Raw genomic sequence first — 18,827 nt, forward strand, 5'->3', positions numbered from 1 at the left:
TTCCAAGAGTAGGTTATGAAAGAAACTTGCTAATTATTTGCTAAGAAAAATAGTGTTATTTTTCTTAGCAAAAATAACACCAACATAACTTAGTTATGTTAGTCTACATATTATATGTCAAATAATTTAGACTCATTTCCAGATAACAGAAATTACCTTCTCTCAATATAAAACCTGGAGAAATTACATTTTAATAATTTAAAATATACATCAACTAACATATAACCACATTAAAAATAAGAAAGGAAATTCTCTTTGGTCAGGGGCTATAAAACACATCAAGAAGAAAGAAACAGGCAAGCAGTCACCCTATCGAGAGCTATCACTAATCAAAACACAAGGAACAGTATTCTGCAGAAGATGAACTTACACCCAGAAATCAGAAATCATAAAAAAAAAAAATGTCAACAAATGAATTCAATAAAGCTGACACATGGAATAACTTGCATTCAAGAAAATAGAGCAATCAGAAAAGAATCACAAAACAAATATATTTAAGATATTTAAAGAAATAAAGGAGGACTAATATCCATGTAACAAGAATATGTTTTTGCTTAAAAAAAAAAAAAAAAAGGATTTTAAGTAATCTCTATACCCAAATGAATTTACAACCCAAGAGTAAGAGTTCCATGTTCTACTGACTGAGCCAGTCTGGGGCCCCAAGAATATAGTGGTGGGTTTTTTGTTTTTTGGTTTTTTTTTTGTTTTTTTTGTAAGATTTTATTTATTCACGACAGACACACACAGAGAGGGAGAAAGAGAGGCAGAGACACAGGCAGAGGAAGAAGCAGGCTCCATGCAGGGAGCCTGATGTGGGACTGGATCCCACATCTCCAGGATCACACCCCAGGGCTGAAGGAGGCACTAAACCACTGAGCCACCAGGGCTGCTCAAATATAGTGTTTTAATACAAAGTTCTTGAAAGAAAATGAACAATGGACTTAATATCAGTGTAGATATAGCCAAAGGACTAATCAAACAGCTTAACCAAGAAATGGTTTTGGCTTTGCTTTCAAGTAAGAATAGAAAACTAAGGTTTGGGGATCCCTGGGTGGCTCAGCGGTTTGGTGCCTGCCTTTGGCCCTGGGCGCGATCCTGGAGTCCTGGGATCGAGTCCCACGTCAGGCTCCTGGCATGGAGCCTGCTTCTCCCTCTGCCTGTGTCTCTGCCTCTCTCTCCTCTCTCTATGACTATCATGAATAAATAATAATAAAAAAAAATAATAAAAAAAAAGAAAACTAAGGTTTGCCATTTAATTGTGCCCCTTGTCTTTTCTAATCATTTTTCTGACCACACTAGATTTCTAATCATTTCTCTGACCACACTAGATTTTTTTCACTTCCTTTAACATTCTTTTTTTTTTTTTTAAGGCTTTATTTATTTATTCACGAGAGACAGAGAGAGGCAGAGACATAGGCAGAGGGAGAAGCAGGCTCCCTCTGGGGAGCCCTAAGCCAAACGCAGATGCTCAACCACTGAGCCATCCAAGCGTCCCTCCTTTCAAACTTCTTTTATATATTCAATCACATGTAAGTATTTAATAGTTTAGTTCAGCTCAAAACTCTCTCGCCAAACTCAAGTGAAGTTCTTATCTACTTGCTATGAACTTCAGGCAAAGGAAAAGCTGTGATTTTTTTCTCTCTCCGTTTTCTACCTCTTCCTATGCATTCATCTGGCTAGTGGTGTGGGCAGGAGGTAGGTAACAAAAGGGAGTGAGAAGAATGAGCAGGAGTTAGCTTTAGTGACTACCTACACATCAGCGAGAATCAAAAAAAAAGAAGTCTTTCTTGGCTATCATCCCTCTAATCTGGGAATATACCACTGCTGATGAATATACAGGAGGCTCACTCTACAAGGATTGTCCAATTTAGGCTTCTTGACTTAGTATTTTCAAGAGGCTTTCTCTCTGCTTTGGGCCATTTTCTTTTATATCCCCCTAGTTCCATAATCACATCCCCCTTTTAGAAGAAGGCCTTCTTATTCAATACAGAGAGCCTTTTTAGGACAGCATAGTCAATGCAACCTCCTCATCTAAACCGACATTTGCTGTACTAGTGCTTAAGAAATCTTCAGGACCTCATCCTTGCTTTCCTATAGCTCCAAGATGCAGCTTTCTTGCATCTTCCCCCAATACATATACTATATACCACAGTTATATTAGAACCACCAATCATTTCTGAAAAAAAAAAAAAAGGCACATTATTGTGAGGCATTGAGAACTTTCACATACCATAAGGAATAGGGAGACAAGTCCAACCCCACAACACACACAGAGGGTGTGTGGGGGGAAGGAAAGTGACAATTGTCCCATCAAAAATTCTGCTCTACCTGTTTCTAGCTAAAGATAAGAACAATTTAAAAAGCTGGATGATATGTTTTTTAAAATCTAAATGAAGGCATCAGGGAATCTTGTGGTCACTGAACCACTTCATCACTATTGTTGCCCTGACTCATCATCTAGCACCCTGTGCTCCACGTAACAAATATTAGTTTAACAAAGTTGTAACATACTGCCTCCAAACTTGATGATAAAGGAGGCCTTCAGAAATAGTTGGTGCCTTTTACTACTATGACCTAGGACATGGAGAAACTAAAAAAGATCTGGCAGGATCAGAGTGTATGTGGGCCGAGGTGCCACTCCATGTCAGCTAAGTGAACTACCAGATAGTGATATTGCATGAAGGCTGCCATAATGCCTGAGCACACTGCTGACCTTCAGAGTATATAAAACAGTGGCTGCTGATTCACTTCCTACATCCAAATTTTATGCAAATTTCTCGTGACTAATCCTAACTCAATCCTATATTGGGAATGTAATTCTCAGAAATGAAGTTTTAGTTTAGCTGACCCAGAAAGTATATTATCACAGTCCACTCAAGGTCAATTTGGTATCCATACACACTTCTACTAACTACCCTTATTTTCTAACATGATGCAATTATCTCTCATGCAACCAAAAATGGACCAATCCTCTCTCCACAAGAGGTCAGAGTTCTCACCACTGGGTAATGGTTATACCTCTAATTTAAGTACTAATATATATGGTTAATTACTATCAACACACCCTATTTTGAATGGTAGAAGGATGGGAGAAGATAAAAGTAGATAAAGATAGACAGACAGACACACATATAAAGAAGGGAGGGAAGGAGGGATGGGCAAGCACAATTCTGGCCCCCATGACCTTTGCCCTTTGGTGTCACACCAGTGATGATGTTATGTTAGATGGTAAAAGGAACTTTGCAGATGTAATTAAGGTTACTAATCAGTCAACTTTAAAATAAGGAGATTAACCTGAATTATCTGGGTAATCCAGTGTAATCACATGAACTCTTAAAATCAGAAGAGGAGAGCATAAGAGGAAATCAGAGAGATGAAAAAGAACTCAGAGAAATACATAGTGCAAGAAGGATTTGACACCCAGTTGCTAGCTCTGAAGATAGAGAAAGCCACAAGCCAAAGAATGCACTGGCCTCTAGAAGGTGAGAAAAACTTCCATCTGATAACTGCCAAAGAAAGGACACTTCATTTCTACAGCCAGAAATACATGGATTCTGCCAACAACTTGAATAAATCTGGAAGTGGATTTTCACCCAGAGACTACAGATAAAAGCTCAGGCCAGCTGGCACCTTGAATTTAGCATTATGCGATCCGAAGCAGAGTACCCAGTTGAGCATGCTTGACTTCTGACCTATAGAACTGTGAGATAATAAATGGGTATTGTTTCAGGCCACTGAATTTGTAGTAATTTGCTATAGCAGCAATAGAAAACTGCCCATGAAACTTATTTGTGGCATTAGAACCTGTGGGAATACATTTATACATACAATTTCTATTTGATGATGGAGTATTTACTGGGAATTCTGCTTGCTGCCAAGTATGTTTATTCCAATTATGCATTCCAGAACTAGAGAAATAACCAGAGTGGGTTTGGGGACCCACTAGACCCACTGTAGAAATGGACCTGAGCCAAAGTGCCATCTATTACCTATCATCTGAAAGCCTTATTCTGACTAGTGAATCACATCTCCAGAAATTCCTATCAGTTCAGTGTCAGTGTCCATTAGTTCCTGTAAAAGTATAACCCCCATGCACAACGACCTTGGTAAATGGCTAGATAGTCTTTGGGGGGAAACTAGGAGGAAGACTGACAGTATATACTTTTGATTGTGTAGCAAGGTCCTTATGCAGAGTCTTACTTTCATTTAAGAGCAAATTTATTTGGTAAATGAGTAAAATAGAGAGCAGGCAAATAACAGAAAAGATTAACAAACTTAAAAGTTGAATTTTTGAAAAGGTAAATAAAATAAACAAACCTGTAGCAAGACTAACCAAAGAAGAAAGAGAGGACCCAAATAAATAAAATTATAAATGAAAGGGGGGACGTTCCAACTGATACCACAGAAATAAAAGGGATCATAAACAACTGCTATGCCCAACTATATGCCCACAAACTAGACAACCTAGAAGAAATGGGTAAGTTCCTAGAAACATACAACCTACCAAGAATGAATTATGAAGAAATAGAAAATCTGAACAGACCTATACTGAGAAGACCGACTCAGAAATCAAAAACCTTCCAGCAAGAAAATCCCAGGACCAGATTGTTTAACTGGTGAATTTTACCAAATATTTAAAGAATTAACACAATTCTCTCTCAAACTCTTCTAAAAACCAAAGAGGAAAGAACACTCCCAAACTCATTTTACAAAACCAGAATTACCCTGATACCAAAGCTGGATAAGGACACTACAAGAAATGAAAACCACAGGCCCTGGGTGTTATATGCAACGAATTAATCACTAATTTCTATCCCTGAAACTAATAATATATGTTAACTAAATAGAATTTGAATAAAGAATATTTTAAATAAGATAAAAAATAATTTAAAAAAACTATAGACCAATATCCCAGATGAATATAGATGCAGAAATTCACAACAAAATATTAGGAAGCCAGATTTAACAGCACATTAAAAAGATCATACACCATGATCAAGTGGTTCATCCCAGTAATGTAAGGAAGGTTGAACATACACAAAACAGTAAGTGCGATACACTACATTAATATGATGAAACACAAAAATCATATGATCATCTCCATAGATGAAAAAATAGCATTTGACAGAATTCAATATCTATTCATGATAAAAACTCTCAACAGGAAAACCAAGAAACAGACTCCTAACTATAGAGGACAAACTGATGGTTAATAGAGGGGAAGTTGGAGAGGAATGGGTTAAGTGGGTGATGGGGATTAAGGAGGGCACTGTTTGTGATGAGCACTCGGTATAATATGCAAGTGCTGAATCACTAAATTCTATATCTGAAACTAAATTTACACTGCATGTTAAGTGGAATTAATTAATTAATTTTTAAGATATTATTTATTTATGAGAGATACAGAAGGAAAGCCAGAGGCAGAGAGATTCCTCATAGGGAGCCCGATGTGGGACTCAATCCAGGAACCCAGGATCACAGGCTGAGCCAAAGGCGTCTAGACACTCAACCACTGAACCACCCATGTGTCCCTGATAACTGGAATTTAAACAAAAATTTGGAAAGAAAAAAACTCAATAAATAAAATACAGAATTATACCCTAACATAATAAAGGACACATATGACAAGTCTACAGTGAATATCTTAATTGTGAAAGGTTGAAAGCTTTTCCTCTAAGATCAAGAACAAGACAAGGGTGCACACACTCTCACCACTCTTATTCAACATAGTACTGGAAATCCCAGCCAAAGCAATCAGGCAAGAAAAAAAAAACAGAATTGGAAAGGAAGAAGTACAAATGTCTCTATTTGCAGATTATATGATTTTATATATAGAAAATATAGACTTCACCAAAAAACAATTAAATCTAATTTAGCAAATTCAGTTAAGTTGCAGGAGACAGAATCAACACCCAAAAATAGTAGCATTACTGTACATTACTAATGAATTATATGAAAAAGAAATTTTAAAATTCCATTTACATTAGCATCAACAACAATAAAATACCTAGGCAGAGATTTAACCAAGGAAGTTAAAGACCTACCTACTGGAAAATAAAAGACACTGAGGAAAGAGATTGAAGACATGAATGGAAAGATATCCTACATTCATGACTGAAAGAATATTATTAAAATTCCCATATTACCCAAAGCCATCTGTAGATTCAGTTCAATTCCTACCAAAATTCCAAAGGCATTTTTCACAGAAATAGAACAATCTTAAAATTTTTATGGAACCACAAAAGACCTTGAACAGCCAAAGCAATATGGAAAAAGAACAAAGCTGGAGCCATGATACGCCCTGATTTCAGACTATATTACAATGCCATTGTAATCAAAACAGTATGGTGTGGGCATTAAAAACAGACATATAGATCAATGGAACAGAATAAAGAGCCCAGGTGTATATATGGTCAATAAATTTACAGCAAAGAAGCCAAAAACCAAGAATATACAATAGGGAAAGGGCAGTCTCCTCAATAACCTGGACAGCCACATTCAAAAGAATGAAACTGGACCACTGTGTAATACCATACACAAAATGGATTATTAAAGTCTGAATGTAAAATTTGAAATAATAAAACTCCTAGAAGAAAACATAAGCAAAGAGTTTCTTGACATCCATGTTGGTGATGATTTTTTTTGGATTTGACACCAAAAGCTAAGGCAACAAAATAAACAAGTGGGACTATATCAAACTAAAAAGCTTCTGCACAGGAAAGCATCAACAAAATGAATGGCAACCTACTTAAAGGGAGAAAATATCTGCAAAACGTGTTTGAGTGAGTGGTTAATATCAAATATACATCAAGAACTCATACATTTCAATAGCAAATAAATAACCCAATTAGAATTGAGAAAGAGATGTAATAAACAGACATTTTTCCAAAGAAGACATATACACCAAGAGGTACATGATAAAGTATATAAAAGTTACAGCATAGGGTATACAGTCAATGGTATCGTAATAGCATTGTATGGTGACAGCTGTACTTGCGGTGAGCACAGCATACAGAGTTGTGGAAAATAAAAGCACAAGACCTTTAAAATAAGTTATAGTGAAAAAATTAATAAAAAAAATCAAGGACAGTTTCTTCAATAAATGGTGCTAGGAAAACTGGACAGCCACATGTAGAAGAATGAAACTAGACCATTTTTTTATACAGAGATAAACTCAAAATGAATGAAAGGCCTAAAAAATGGACAGACGACCTGACCATTTTTCCAAAGACATTCAGGCCAACAGGTATAGGAAAAGGTGCTCAGTATCACTAATCATCAGGCAAATGCAAATCAAAACTCACAATGAGATATCACCTGACACCTGTTAGAATGGCTATTATCAAAAAGCCAAGAAATAACAAATGTTGGTGAGGATGTGGAAAAAAGGGTACCTTTGAGCACTGTTGGTGGGAATGCAAAATGGTACAGCCACTGTGGAAAACAGTATGGAGGTTCCTTAAAAAATTTAAAATGGAACTACCATGTGACCCTACCAATTCCACTTTGGGATATCCAAAAGAAATAAAAACAGTAACTCAAGAAGATATATGCACCCCCATCTTTAGTGCAGCATTATTTATAATAGCCAAGATATGGAAACAACCTAAATGTCTGTCAATGGATTAATAAAGAAAAATATGGTATAAATACACAATGGAATATTATTCAGCCATAAAAAAGAATGAGATCTTGCTATGTGCAACAGCATGGATGGACCCTGAGAGTATTATGCTAAGTGAAATAAATCAAAGAAAGATAAGATATCATATGATCTCACTTATAGGAAATCTTAAAAAAAAAAAAAAAACTAAACTCACAGACCCAGAAAACAGATTGGTGGTTTCTAGGGGCAAGGAGTGAGGGGTAGGTAAAATGGGTGAAGATAGAAAAAAAGGTACAAATTTCCAGTTAGAAAGTAAGTCCTGAGCATGTAATATACAGCATAGTGGCGTAATAATATTATATATTTGAAAGCTGCTGAAGAGAGATCTTAAAAGTTATCACAAGAAAAAAAATTTGTAACAATGGTGATGGATGTTAATTAAAATGGTGATCATTTTGCAATATATACAATACCAAATCATTATGTTGTACACCTGAAACTAATAAATTATATCTCAATAAAAAGTTTTCCAAAATTGGGAAATTCTAAATATAAGAAATGAAACAGGGATCCCTGGGTGGCGCAGCGGTTTGGCGCCTGCCTTGGCCCAGAGCACGATCCTGGAGACCCGGGATCGAATCCCACATCAGGCTCCCAGTGCATGGAGCCTGCTTCTCCCTCTGGCTGTGTCTCTGCCTCTCTCTCTCTCTCTCTCAATTTCTCTGTGACTATCATAAATAAATAAAATTAAAAAAAAATGAAACATTTTTGTATTTCAAGTGTTTTGTAGTAACTTAGAACTGATGCATAAAGACTGCATATAAGCAGACAAGAAAAATCACTAAAAATCCCACAAGATAATGGGCAAAGAAGAAAACTAAAAAGAAAATAAACTATTTTTAACACTTAATGATTAAATTAAAATAAAACAAATTCTATCTATAAAATTAATAAAAATTATTCAAAATAGAATAATTAATGCTGTCAATGACAGGTTAAAATAGAAACTCTCGGGGCACTTGGGTGGCTCAGCTGATTGAGCATCCAACTCTTGATCTCGGCTCAGGTCATAATATCAGGGTGGTTAAAACTGAGCCCCAAGTTGGCCCCATGCTGGGTGTGGAAACTGCTTAAGATTCTCTCCCTTTCCCTCTTCCTCTTTCCCTTCCTCTTTCCCTCTTCCTCTGCCCCCTCCCCCCAACTCAGGCAAATACATGCACATGTGTGCTCTCTTTCTCTATAAAACAAAAACAAAAACAAAGAAACTCTCATATACCTCTGTTGCAAATGAAAATCACTACAATCTTTTGAGAAAGTACATCAGCAATAGGCATAATGAATATTAAAAATGTTTATTCTTCTTGGCTCAATAATGCTACTTGTGAGAATCTATCTAAGACCTAAGTCAGAATACAAACTCTTATTCTCTGCACTCTTATTTCATAAAAACAAGAAAATTAGAAACATTCATAACCACATACAAAGTGGTTAAGTATTTTACAGCATCTTCATATCATGAAATATTTTGAAACTATTTTAAATGATGTTCAGTTTTTAACAATTTTTTCAAAATGTTTATAATTATTTTAAGTGAAAAGGAAAAATAAAATTATATATATGTATGGTATGAGTGCAATAATATAAAAAAATAAGTGTAGAAAAAAAGGCTGGGAAATATACCAACAAGTGATTGTCACTCAAGAATAAGACTAAGCTGATTTTTATATTTTTCAAGTTTTTATATTTAAAATAACAAACCAGGGGTGCCTAAATGGCTCAGCTGGTTAACTGTCCAACTCTTGATTTTGGCTCAGGTCATGACCTCAGGGTCACAAGACTGAGTCCCACCTCTGGCTCCATGCTATACGGAGCCTACTTAAGATTCTCTCTCTCTCTAACCCTCTCTCCCTCCCCTCCTCTCTTTCTTCTCTCCCCTCCTCCCTTGAAAAAAAAAAAGAAAAGAAAACACACTTTAATTCTATAAAAGTAAAACTCAACTATATTCCATTTTTTTAAAAGTCTCGTATTCAAACATACCTCTTTCTCCCCCAAATACCAAATAATGAGTAAGATTTGCAACCACCAGACCAAAGAAACTGGAATTGCTGTGAGCAATCCAGTATGAAGAGTGTGGCCATGAAAGAATGCCAAGGACACCCATTTCTGTGTTCAGAGCCCTAGGAAGCTCCCTAGGTACAGAAGGAAGAGGGGGAGGCTAGAGGTGAGGCAGAGACAGGAGGGTTCATGGACAGAGAACACAAAGACCAACTAGTATAAGGCATCAGTAGCCCAGACAAAAAGACTGGGAACAAGGTTTCAGGGAGTCATCTGAATAGCTTCCCACTGAGCCAGATTTGGACTAAATGTGGAAGGTAAGTGAAATAAGTGAGGGTGCTGAGCATCCTTCCTCCACCACAGAGTTAGGCCTCTCATCCACCCACTGTGGAAAAGACCAATTTTGTGACCCTTCCTCTTATACCACCAGATCTTTTCAGCCTGAGGTACAATTCAGGTGGCCAGCAAACCAAAGAGCCCCTATACAAATGAAAATACAAAAAGTGAAACTCACCAGTCAAAGCCAAAGTATTCATTTGAAGTTTCTATCCACACGAACAGCAAAATCACAGACAAGAAAAATGAAATAATCACAAATGGGTAAAATAATCGCTCTCTCTGGGAAAAGAAAAAAGTATAAATCAGCTCCATTTATCCATGTCACTTCAGCAATATCTGTATAAACTTGTCAAAGTTCTGTATAGTTGCAATGCCGCACATTATCTTCTGGAGACTGGAGTGACCACTGTATTCTCCTTACCCCTATGGAATTTTGTATAAGCCTATTTATAACATTTATTACATTTAGTTGCAATTACATGTTTATCTTTTTGTATTTGGTGAGAAAGTTTCTTCTCTAAGAAACTGTTACACACCTCCATCCTGGCAATATCCAGCAGAGTTCCTTAAATGGAGCTAGCTCTTAACAACCCTCTGTTGCATTAATCCACCTCTTCATCTACCAAATGTTTGTTCGCTGACTCAATCTTTGAGTAATTCATCCAGTCATCACTCATCAGTTCATTTAGTCACTTACCTGCCCAAATTTGGGGGATGGAGGACAGGTTAAGGAATAAAGCTTTTTTTGAGTAGCTACCTTGTGCCAGTACAATGCTAGAAATTGCAAAAACTACTTTCATTTGCTTCATTTTTCAATATGGCCATATAAATTAGGTATTATTATCCTTAACTTTGCAGAAGAACTAAAGCTCAGAGAAGTGAAATAATTGACTCAAAGCCACACAGCCAAGAAGTAGCAGGGATACTGCCCAGATCTCTGAGCCTAAAGCCAGGATGGAGTACATCTTTATGGAGGTGTTCAAACAGCCTTGAAGGCAACCTCCTTCACTGAAAGTCACATCACAAGCCAGTCATGCTAGAGGTTGCCAAATGCTTCCCGGGAACATTAGGTTTGCGTTGCTACCTGAGTTACAATCTTAACACTTCTGTATCACCTAAATAAGAATTCTGCCTCTCTTTAGGGCAGCCCGGGTGGCTCAGCGGTTTAACAACGCCTTCAGCCCAGGGTGTGATCCTGGAGACCCGGGATCGAGTCCCACATCAGGCTCCCTGGGTGGAGTCTGCTTCTCCCTCTGCCTGTGTCTCTGCCGGCCCCCCACCCATGAATAAATAAATAAAATCTTAAAAAAAAAAAAAAAAGAATTCTGCCTCTTTAGAACACTGCATTTAATCTGTTAACACTGGACAGATAATCTTTGCCCTGTCTAAACTATGGCATTACTGTGAAAAATAAAAATAAATAAAATGGAAAATGTAGGAACTGTATTCCAAAAAGATGAGAGACATTACAGCTATCAAGGTGCACTTTCTGGGTGTAGGAGGATGAAGAGCACAAAATCTTTGATTCAGATTTTACACTCCTACTCTATCTTCTAAATCTCATGTGGACTTTAGAAACATGTATCAGATAATGTCATTCCCCTGCTCAAAACCCTGCCAGAGCTTCCTGTTGCATTAACATACCATCAAACTGCCTGCCATGGCCCACAAGGTCCTCATTGATCAATCCTTGTCCATCCCTGACCTCATCTTATTCTACACATTCCATTTCTGAACTCCAGACTGGCCTTCTTTCTGTTTCTATAATATGACCAAATTCATTTCTACTTCAAAACTTTTGAACTTTCTGGTTCCTCTGCCTGGAATACTTTTGCCCCCAGCTGCACACATGGCTGACTACATCTCCATTTAGGAGACAGTTCACATGACGCTTTTGCAAAGAGATCTTCTCCAACCACTCTCCCACCCCAGATTCTAACACTGTTTCTTATTTAATATCTTTAAAGCTCCTATCACTATCTGAAATAATCTCTCTTCATTTATGGTCTATTAACTAACACATCCCACTAGATTCATAAGCTGCAGGAAGGTTGAGGCCTTAGTTGTCTTATTCACTGTGGAACAGAAGTGTTCCACTAACTTGTTTTTGTTGAATAGATCCATTTCCTTGTTTTGATTCTCACTGTTGCCCCTCTTCCTCAATCATTTTCAAAGGCTCCCCGCTATTTACAAGGGAAAGTTCAAATACTTTAGCTTGACACAAAGATGCTTCATAATTTGATCAAAATATTACTTTACAACCCTATTGCTTACCATTGCTTTACATGTCCTTAATTCAACATTGGAAATTTACTTTTCCCTAAACACACCACTGTTTCTCTATTCCTCGACCTCTGACCACCTCATTTCCTCTACCCATAATCCCTTGTACCAATATTTCTGTATATGAAAGATCACTTCCGAGAGTAACAAAATAGCTAATATTTATTAAGGGCTAATTGTGTGCCAAGCCCAATTCTAAGTGTTTTCCATATATTACTTCTTCCATTCCCACAACAAATCCTATTGGTAGGTACTATTATAACCATCTCCATTTTTCTTCCTTTTTTCTTTTTTTAAGATTTTGTCTATTCATGAGAGACACAAAGAGAGGCAGAGACATAGGCAAAGGGAGATGCAGGCTCCCTGCTGGGAATCCAAAGCGAGACTCAATCCTAGGACTCCAGGATCATGCCCTGAGCTGAAGGCAGAAGCTCAACCACTGAGCTACCCAGGCATACCTACCATCTCCATTATTCTAATGAGGCATCTAAAGCACTAGCTGTCAAGTAACCTGCGCAAGTGGTAAAACTCTAATTTGGAGATAGTCCGTGGTAAAGCCATAAACTGAATCCATGTAGTCTTTTCTCATAACACAAGATTTTAGTTCTTATGCTACATGCTTTGCTCCTTCCCCTGAGCGAAAATGGGGCCTTGAGAATTATCTAGGGACCTTAGGAATTATCTCATTCAATTCTCTAACTATAGAGAGGCTCAGAGATCTCACATCATCAGCCAAAGGCAGAGTGGGAATTAGTACTCAAACATTCTCCCAGGCTCTAGTCCAAGGATTTTTCCATTACACACACTGCCTCAAATGTCACCCTGCCCATGAAGCCTCCCTTTTCTTTCTTATTACATAGTAACTCTCATGTAACTTACTTCCTCAATCCTAAGTAATAAGTTTCTGTTGAATCAGTTCACTCTTCTCCATATTTACCATCACTATCTAATCTAGACCACCAACATCTCTTACCTTAATTAAATACTGCTATCATTTTCTCTTTGAAGGCAAAGACATCTCCTCCCTTGTTTGTACCTTCCAATCCATCCCCCACATGATCAAACAATCATTCCAAAACATAGATCAGGAACATCAGTTTAAAATCTTTAGGGACTCTCTATCGTCTACATGATAGAAGTCAAATTCTTAAAACCACACAACATTGGTCCCATCTCCCTCTCTGGCTTCACTTCCCATCACTTCTCCATCTGTAACCTCCTTTCCACCTAAAATAAACCTTATACCAATGCCCCTTGACTCCTCCAATACTATTGCTTCTGCCATCCCCTATGCTTAGCTACCCAGTTCTTAATCACCTCTTGCCTTCTATAAGAAGTTGTTTTCAGCCTCTCCCTTGGCACATGGAAGCATGTATGTATATATACACATACACACACACAAATACTCTTAGAAATTAAGATTGCATCATGCTGGTCTCTTCCTCCAATAGACTATGAATTGCTTGAGAGCAGGAACCATATCTAAGGCAGTTCTTCATTCCTAGACATTAGTATATAAACTAGTCCGTATAAACTATAAACTAATAGACTGTCTAGGAAGGTAAGATATAGGAAAGAGTAGAACACGTCTCCTAATCTAGGCAAGCTTCCCATTACTACCCCTTTGCTTGTGCTCCCCACTTTACATATAAGAAACTAGTGATCTAAATGGTCAGAATCTCAGACTTTGGCTGGACTGCATTTACAAGTACATGAAGGTACATGATGTGGCCCTCCTCTTATCACTTCAGTGTGCTCATCACTTGGTCTCTTATATCAAATAGTCCACCAGAGGATCCCAACATATGGCTTAGAATTTAAAATAAGAGGCTTCAATAAGATTAGGTCACATGCCACAACTCAGCCTTACTAAAGTTTTTCATTAGGGAAAATAGGCATTAGCCTGACCAATAATAAAGGAATACCTTGTTTCCTACTTGCTATTATTTTTCTCATAAACATAACTCCTTTGGGAAACTCACAATGAAGAGAGAATTTAAGATTCAAGCATTCCTGTAATTCCTAGTCAAAAACATCTAACTACACCTAAACTTTTTCTTCAAAATTTACTAAATGAATAAAAGCAAAAGTAAATCAATGAGTAAATAAATGACATAAAAGATTTAGTAAGAAAAAAGATTTAGTAAGAAAAAGGAGAAGAATAAAAGTGAAAGAAAATGAAGAAAACAAGCATGTGTTTCTGTAAGGTTAATTTTGGCTCCAGACTTGTAGCAGGCTTTTCATCAGAGAACTAGAGCTCTACTATGCCCAGGCCTGGGGACTCTAATGATCCCTCATAGGGCCAGGAACCAGCCCATGTTCCCCACATTTGAGAAAGTATGGTCCTACTCCTTCCCATCTCTCTGTACCCAAGAGCAGCAGCAGGGTCCAGGTCTAGACATTTTCTCCTGTTTGACTTGCCACTCGCAGGTATAGCAACCAGTAATCAAGGTGATGTAGCATTGTCGGTTGCAGGTGCACAGGACACATGGATTACGCTCTTTCAGACTTCTATTCTTCTGGCTACTCCCAGGTTCAACCCTGTTGGCCTTAAGCATGGTTCACCCTCTTGCTGAAATGACAAATAAAATGATTAGGATCTAATAGCTCCTTCAAATGTTTCCTACCTCACTGTCATACAGAAAATTCCATCAAAAATTGATAGATTTTAAAAGTTTATAATCTAGGATAATGCACTGGATTCGGGGCAGATGAGTAGAGCTTCACCCTACCTTTTCCCCTAACTTGTTGAGTACTTAGTGCAGTCATGAGCTATCTAAGGTTTAGTTTTTTTTTTCACCTCTAAAGTGGGACCATATTCTCTGTCCTAGACAACTAATAAATGCTGAAAGCATCTTATTAGATAACATATACACATGTGTTTTTTCAATATTTGTAATATGCTCCTGAAATAACTTGAGAACCTAAGAGGCATGGGTGAGGTATGTGAAAATTCAACCACCGACTAATAAGTGACTCAGATACACAGCTGCCTGGCTGCCCCTTCCCTTTTGCTCTTTTCCCATGTGGAATTAGTTAGCATTAGCCTCAATTTAAATGATGGAATATTCAAAATAGCAATGGCCAAAATATGACAAGTTTGTTTTTTCTTTTGCCAACAAAAATATTTCAGAAACTATGCGGTATGTAGCTTCACAATGTCCTTAAGAACCCTGATATCTTCCATCTTGCTGTTCCACTGCAGCACAGGGGTTCCTCATCAGCATCCAAAAATGGATGCTCAAGTTACATGCTACCATGCTAAATTCCAACTAGGAGAAAGGGAGAAGAACAAAGGATGTTCCCCCTTATTTTAAGGACACTGACAAAAATTGAACATGCATTTCACTGACAGAGGTTTTCTTACTAGAAAAAAAGAAAGAAAAGAAAAGGATATTGAGGGATGTCTAGCTGTCACTACTGAATTTTCTCACCCTACTGTAATAGGATACTCTCAGAGAATGTGTGGAATGAATGGCCAAAAAAAACCCCTGAAAACTATTTAAGAATAAACAAACAAGAAGTCTTAAAGGGCCTGATCCCAGGCAATCATCTCTGCTCCTGAAAACTTTGTTGTGCTCCACTTAGTTTTTCTGTGAAAAGCAGTGTTGTAGTTAAGTGTGTTGTAGTTCACAGTGCATAGTCTGAATGTACACCTCTGGCAAAAATGGGAATAAGAGGGACTGGAGTAACCTTCCCAACTTAAGTGACTAAAAACATGGGGAAAATATGAAAGAACAGTTTTCACACAGTGGACAACAGGCAGTGAACGATAGCCATTCTTGAGAGAGAAGAAACAAAGGAAGTGAGTATTATATATGCAATCTGGATAGTTTCCAGGATGAAGCACTGGGAATGAGAATGTAGGTGAATCCTGGCAGTATCCCTGAACTGAGCAGACAGAAATGGGAGTTTGGGGAAGGAAAAGCACCAACCCCTATGTCTTCCCCTGAGTCACCAACTGAATACAAATCAGTACATGGGTGTGAAGAAATTATCTGACACTACAGAAAGAACCACATAAAACAAGGTGCTTAGACAAAAGAGCTCACAAAAGGCTGGGAATAGTTGGTGTTTTCTCTAGAGCAGAAAAGCCTCATAATCCATGAGGCACTAGGAAGCATACTCAGAAGGGTATTGCCTCAATAGTAGAAAAAAGGGTGAAAAAAAAATTAGGTCTACATTAAAGGCTACTAGGATTATGGCCGGTCCAAAGTTTAAAAAGTAGCTTCAAAATTGTCAAAATGTTTCCAAGTAACTTGGATCTCTTCTGAAACAAAGATCAGAATTAAAAAAAAAAAAAAAATACAAGTAGCCAAAAAACCAAATTCTCAATGCCAACTATTCAATCAAAAATTACCAGGAAAAAAAAAATTAACAGGAATATGGGGGCACCTGGGTGGCTCAGGTGGTTGGTGGCTTCCTTTGGCTTAGGTCATGATCCCAGGCTCCTAGGATCAAGCCCCATGTCCCACTCCCTGCTTAGCGAGGAGTCTGCTTTTCCCGCTCCCTCCCACCCTGTTCATGCACATGTGTTGCTCGCTCTCAAATAAATACATAAAATCTTTCAAAAATGTATTTTAAAAAATTACCAGGAACATAAAAGAGAAAGGAAGGGTAGGAATTGGAGTCAAATGATGCAGTCTACCTCACTAGTTACCAGCAGATCAAAAGACCTTGTTTTTTGCTTGAGGCAAAAAGACAAAGAAAGACCTTTCACCATGATGCAAAATGACTTAAAAAATAATTTCCCATTTATGGGCACCCAATCAAATGGCTTCTACAGGAGAAACAGACAAAACTACAATCATGGTGGGAGATTTAGCATACTTCTCTGAATAAAAAATATATTAATTTATATTCTCTCAATAATAATATAATAACCAGACAAAAAAGTCTAAAAGGTTTTAACAACTTGATTAACTAATTTTTTTTTTTAAGATTTTATTTATTTATTCACAAGAGACACACAGAGAGAGGCAGAGACACAGGCAGAGGGAGAAGCAGGCTCCATGCAGGGAGCCGGATGACCAGGTCCGGGGCCCCAGGACCATGCCCGGGGCCCAAGGCAGACGCTCAACCGCTGAGCCACCAGGCGTCCCAATGAACTAATCTTAATTAACATGTATAAAACACTCAATGACTGCAGAATATACATTCCATTGGAATTGGAACATTTATTGAAAGTCGTATATTGAACCACACAATTGGTTTTAATAAACTTTTAAGAATTGGTATCTTACAGAGCATATTTTCTGACTACAGCACAATTCAGCCAGAAATCAGTAAGAAAAAAATAACTATAAAAATCCACACTTGGAAATTAAACAATATATAAAGGGGGGGGGGGAACCCCATGGGTCAAAGGAAAATAATCACAACGGAAATGAGAAGCCTGAATTGGCTGATGATCAAACTCCATGAATTTGGTGTGACCAACTGCAAATATTGATATGCCCAAGAACAGAAGCCCTGTGACTGGGAGGGTGGTAAACTGCTTGAATACTGAATTACAGGCAGCATTTTCAGAATCATTACCACAGCCATTTCCCACGTACCTACAGATCCTTGAAGTTCAGTACCATTTAGGGAAAGATCAAAACATTGTTCCCCTTCCAAACCTCTCCTCTTGATTTCCAAACCCATATATCCTGCAGCCTGCAAAATCTCCACTGGGATTTCTCCCAAACATCTCAAAATATATCCCAAACCCAACTTTCCAAACCTATTCCTTCTGAAGCCTGTCCCATCATAGCAAAGGGCACCACCATCTACCTCGTGCTTCGGTCAAACGCCAGGGCCTACTTGCCAGGATGGAGAACCTAGAACGAGACTCAGGCGCCCTCCACGAGGAAACGGGGCAAGAGACAACATTTGCAGGCGCTGAACCCAGGCAGCACTGGGCCAGGAGAGCCGAGGAGGGGAGGGACGGCCGAGCCCCTCACACCTGCAGGGAGTTGCGGGGCGAACGAACGCAGGCCCGCCCCGGGGCGCAGCCGAGGCCCTGGGCCTGCCCGGCCTGAGGGCCCTGCGGTCTCGGCTTCCTCCTCTGAGGCGGCGATGGCACCAGCTCACCGCGCCCACTGCGCTGCCGGGGCACGAGGGCCTGAGGCCTGGCCGCCAACTCGGTAATATGTACGAAGCCTTCCACTCCTGGAGATGCTTAAGGAGGGGAGCACAGAGCTGGACACACTACTTACGGCGACTTCAAAGCCTCAAACACAAATACGACTTCTCCACTGGAAAAGACCAGCGTCTCTCAAAATGGACGCCGGGTTTGAGGAGGCGCTGGAGGCCGCGGCGCGGGCGAGGCCGGGGGGCGTGGCCGGGGCGGCGGGGGCGTGGCCTCAGGTCTCTCCCCCACCGCCAGGCTAAGTTTACTCCGACCGCCCCCCATCCGAGCTCAGGTCACCACCGCGTTTCAAGTGTGTGTCTGGAAGTATGCTCTCTTTATTTTGCTGCTTATAAAAATAACTTGGGCATAAGCTTAGTTCTTGTTCGTCATTTAGTTTAGGCATTAACTTTTTTGTAGCCAAGTTATTTA

At 38.7% G+C, this 18,827-nt stretch overlaps 1 protein-coding gene across 18 annotated transcripts in view; it reads right to left on the bottom strand.

The window, feature by feature from the left end:
- GDPD4 (glycerophosphodiester phosphodiesterase domain containing 4) overlaps positions 1-18,615 on the bottom strand; it is a 118,996-nt gene extending 100,381 nt beyond the window's left edge. For 9 of the 18 annotated variants that reach the window (XR_013362278.1, XR_013362276.1, XR_013362277.1 and 6 more), the window contains exons 1-3: positions 18,484-18,615; positions 14,653-14,855; positions 10,176-10,279 (exon numbers count right to left, since the gene is read on the bottom strand). Coding sequence is in view for 4 of the 18 variants with exons in the window: in XM_077867151.1 (XP_077723277.1) it covers positions 10,176-10,279; positions 14,653-14,841 (293 nt within the window). In the remaining 14 variants the exon portion in view is untranslated. The other 9 variants (XR_013362281.1, XR_013362280.1, XR_013362286.1 and 6 more) reach the window with 7 other exon arrangements.
- Positions 18,616-18,827: the final 212 nt, after the last annotated feature.

This window comes from Canis aureus, chromosome 23 (genome assembly GCF_053574225.1).
Source record: "Canis aureus isolate CA01 chromosome 23, VMU_Caureus_v.1.0, whole genome shotgun sequence".
In the NCBI taxonomy this organism is placed as follows: domain Eukaryota; kingdom Metazoa; phylum Chordata; class Mammalia; order Carnivora; family Canidae; genus Canis; species Canis aureus.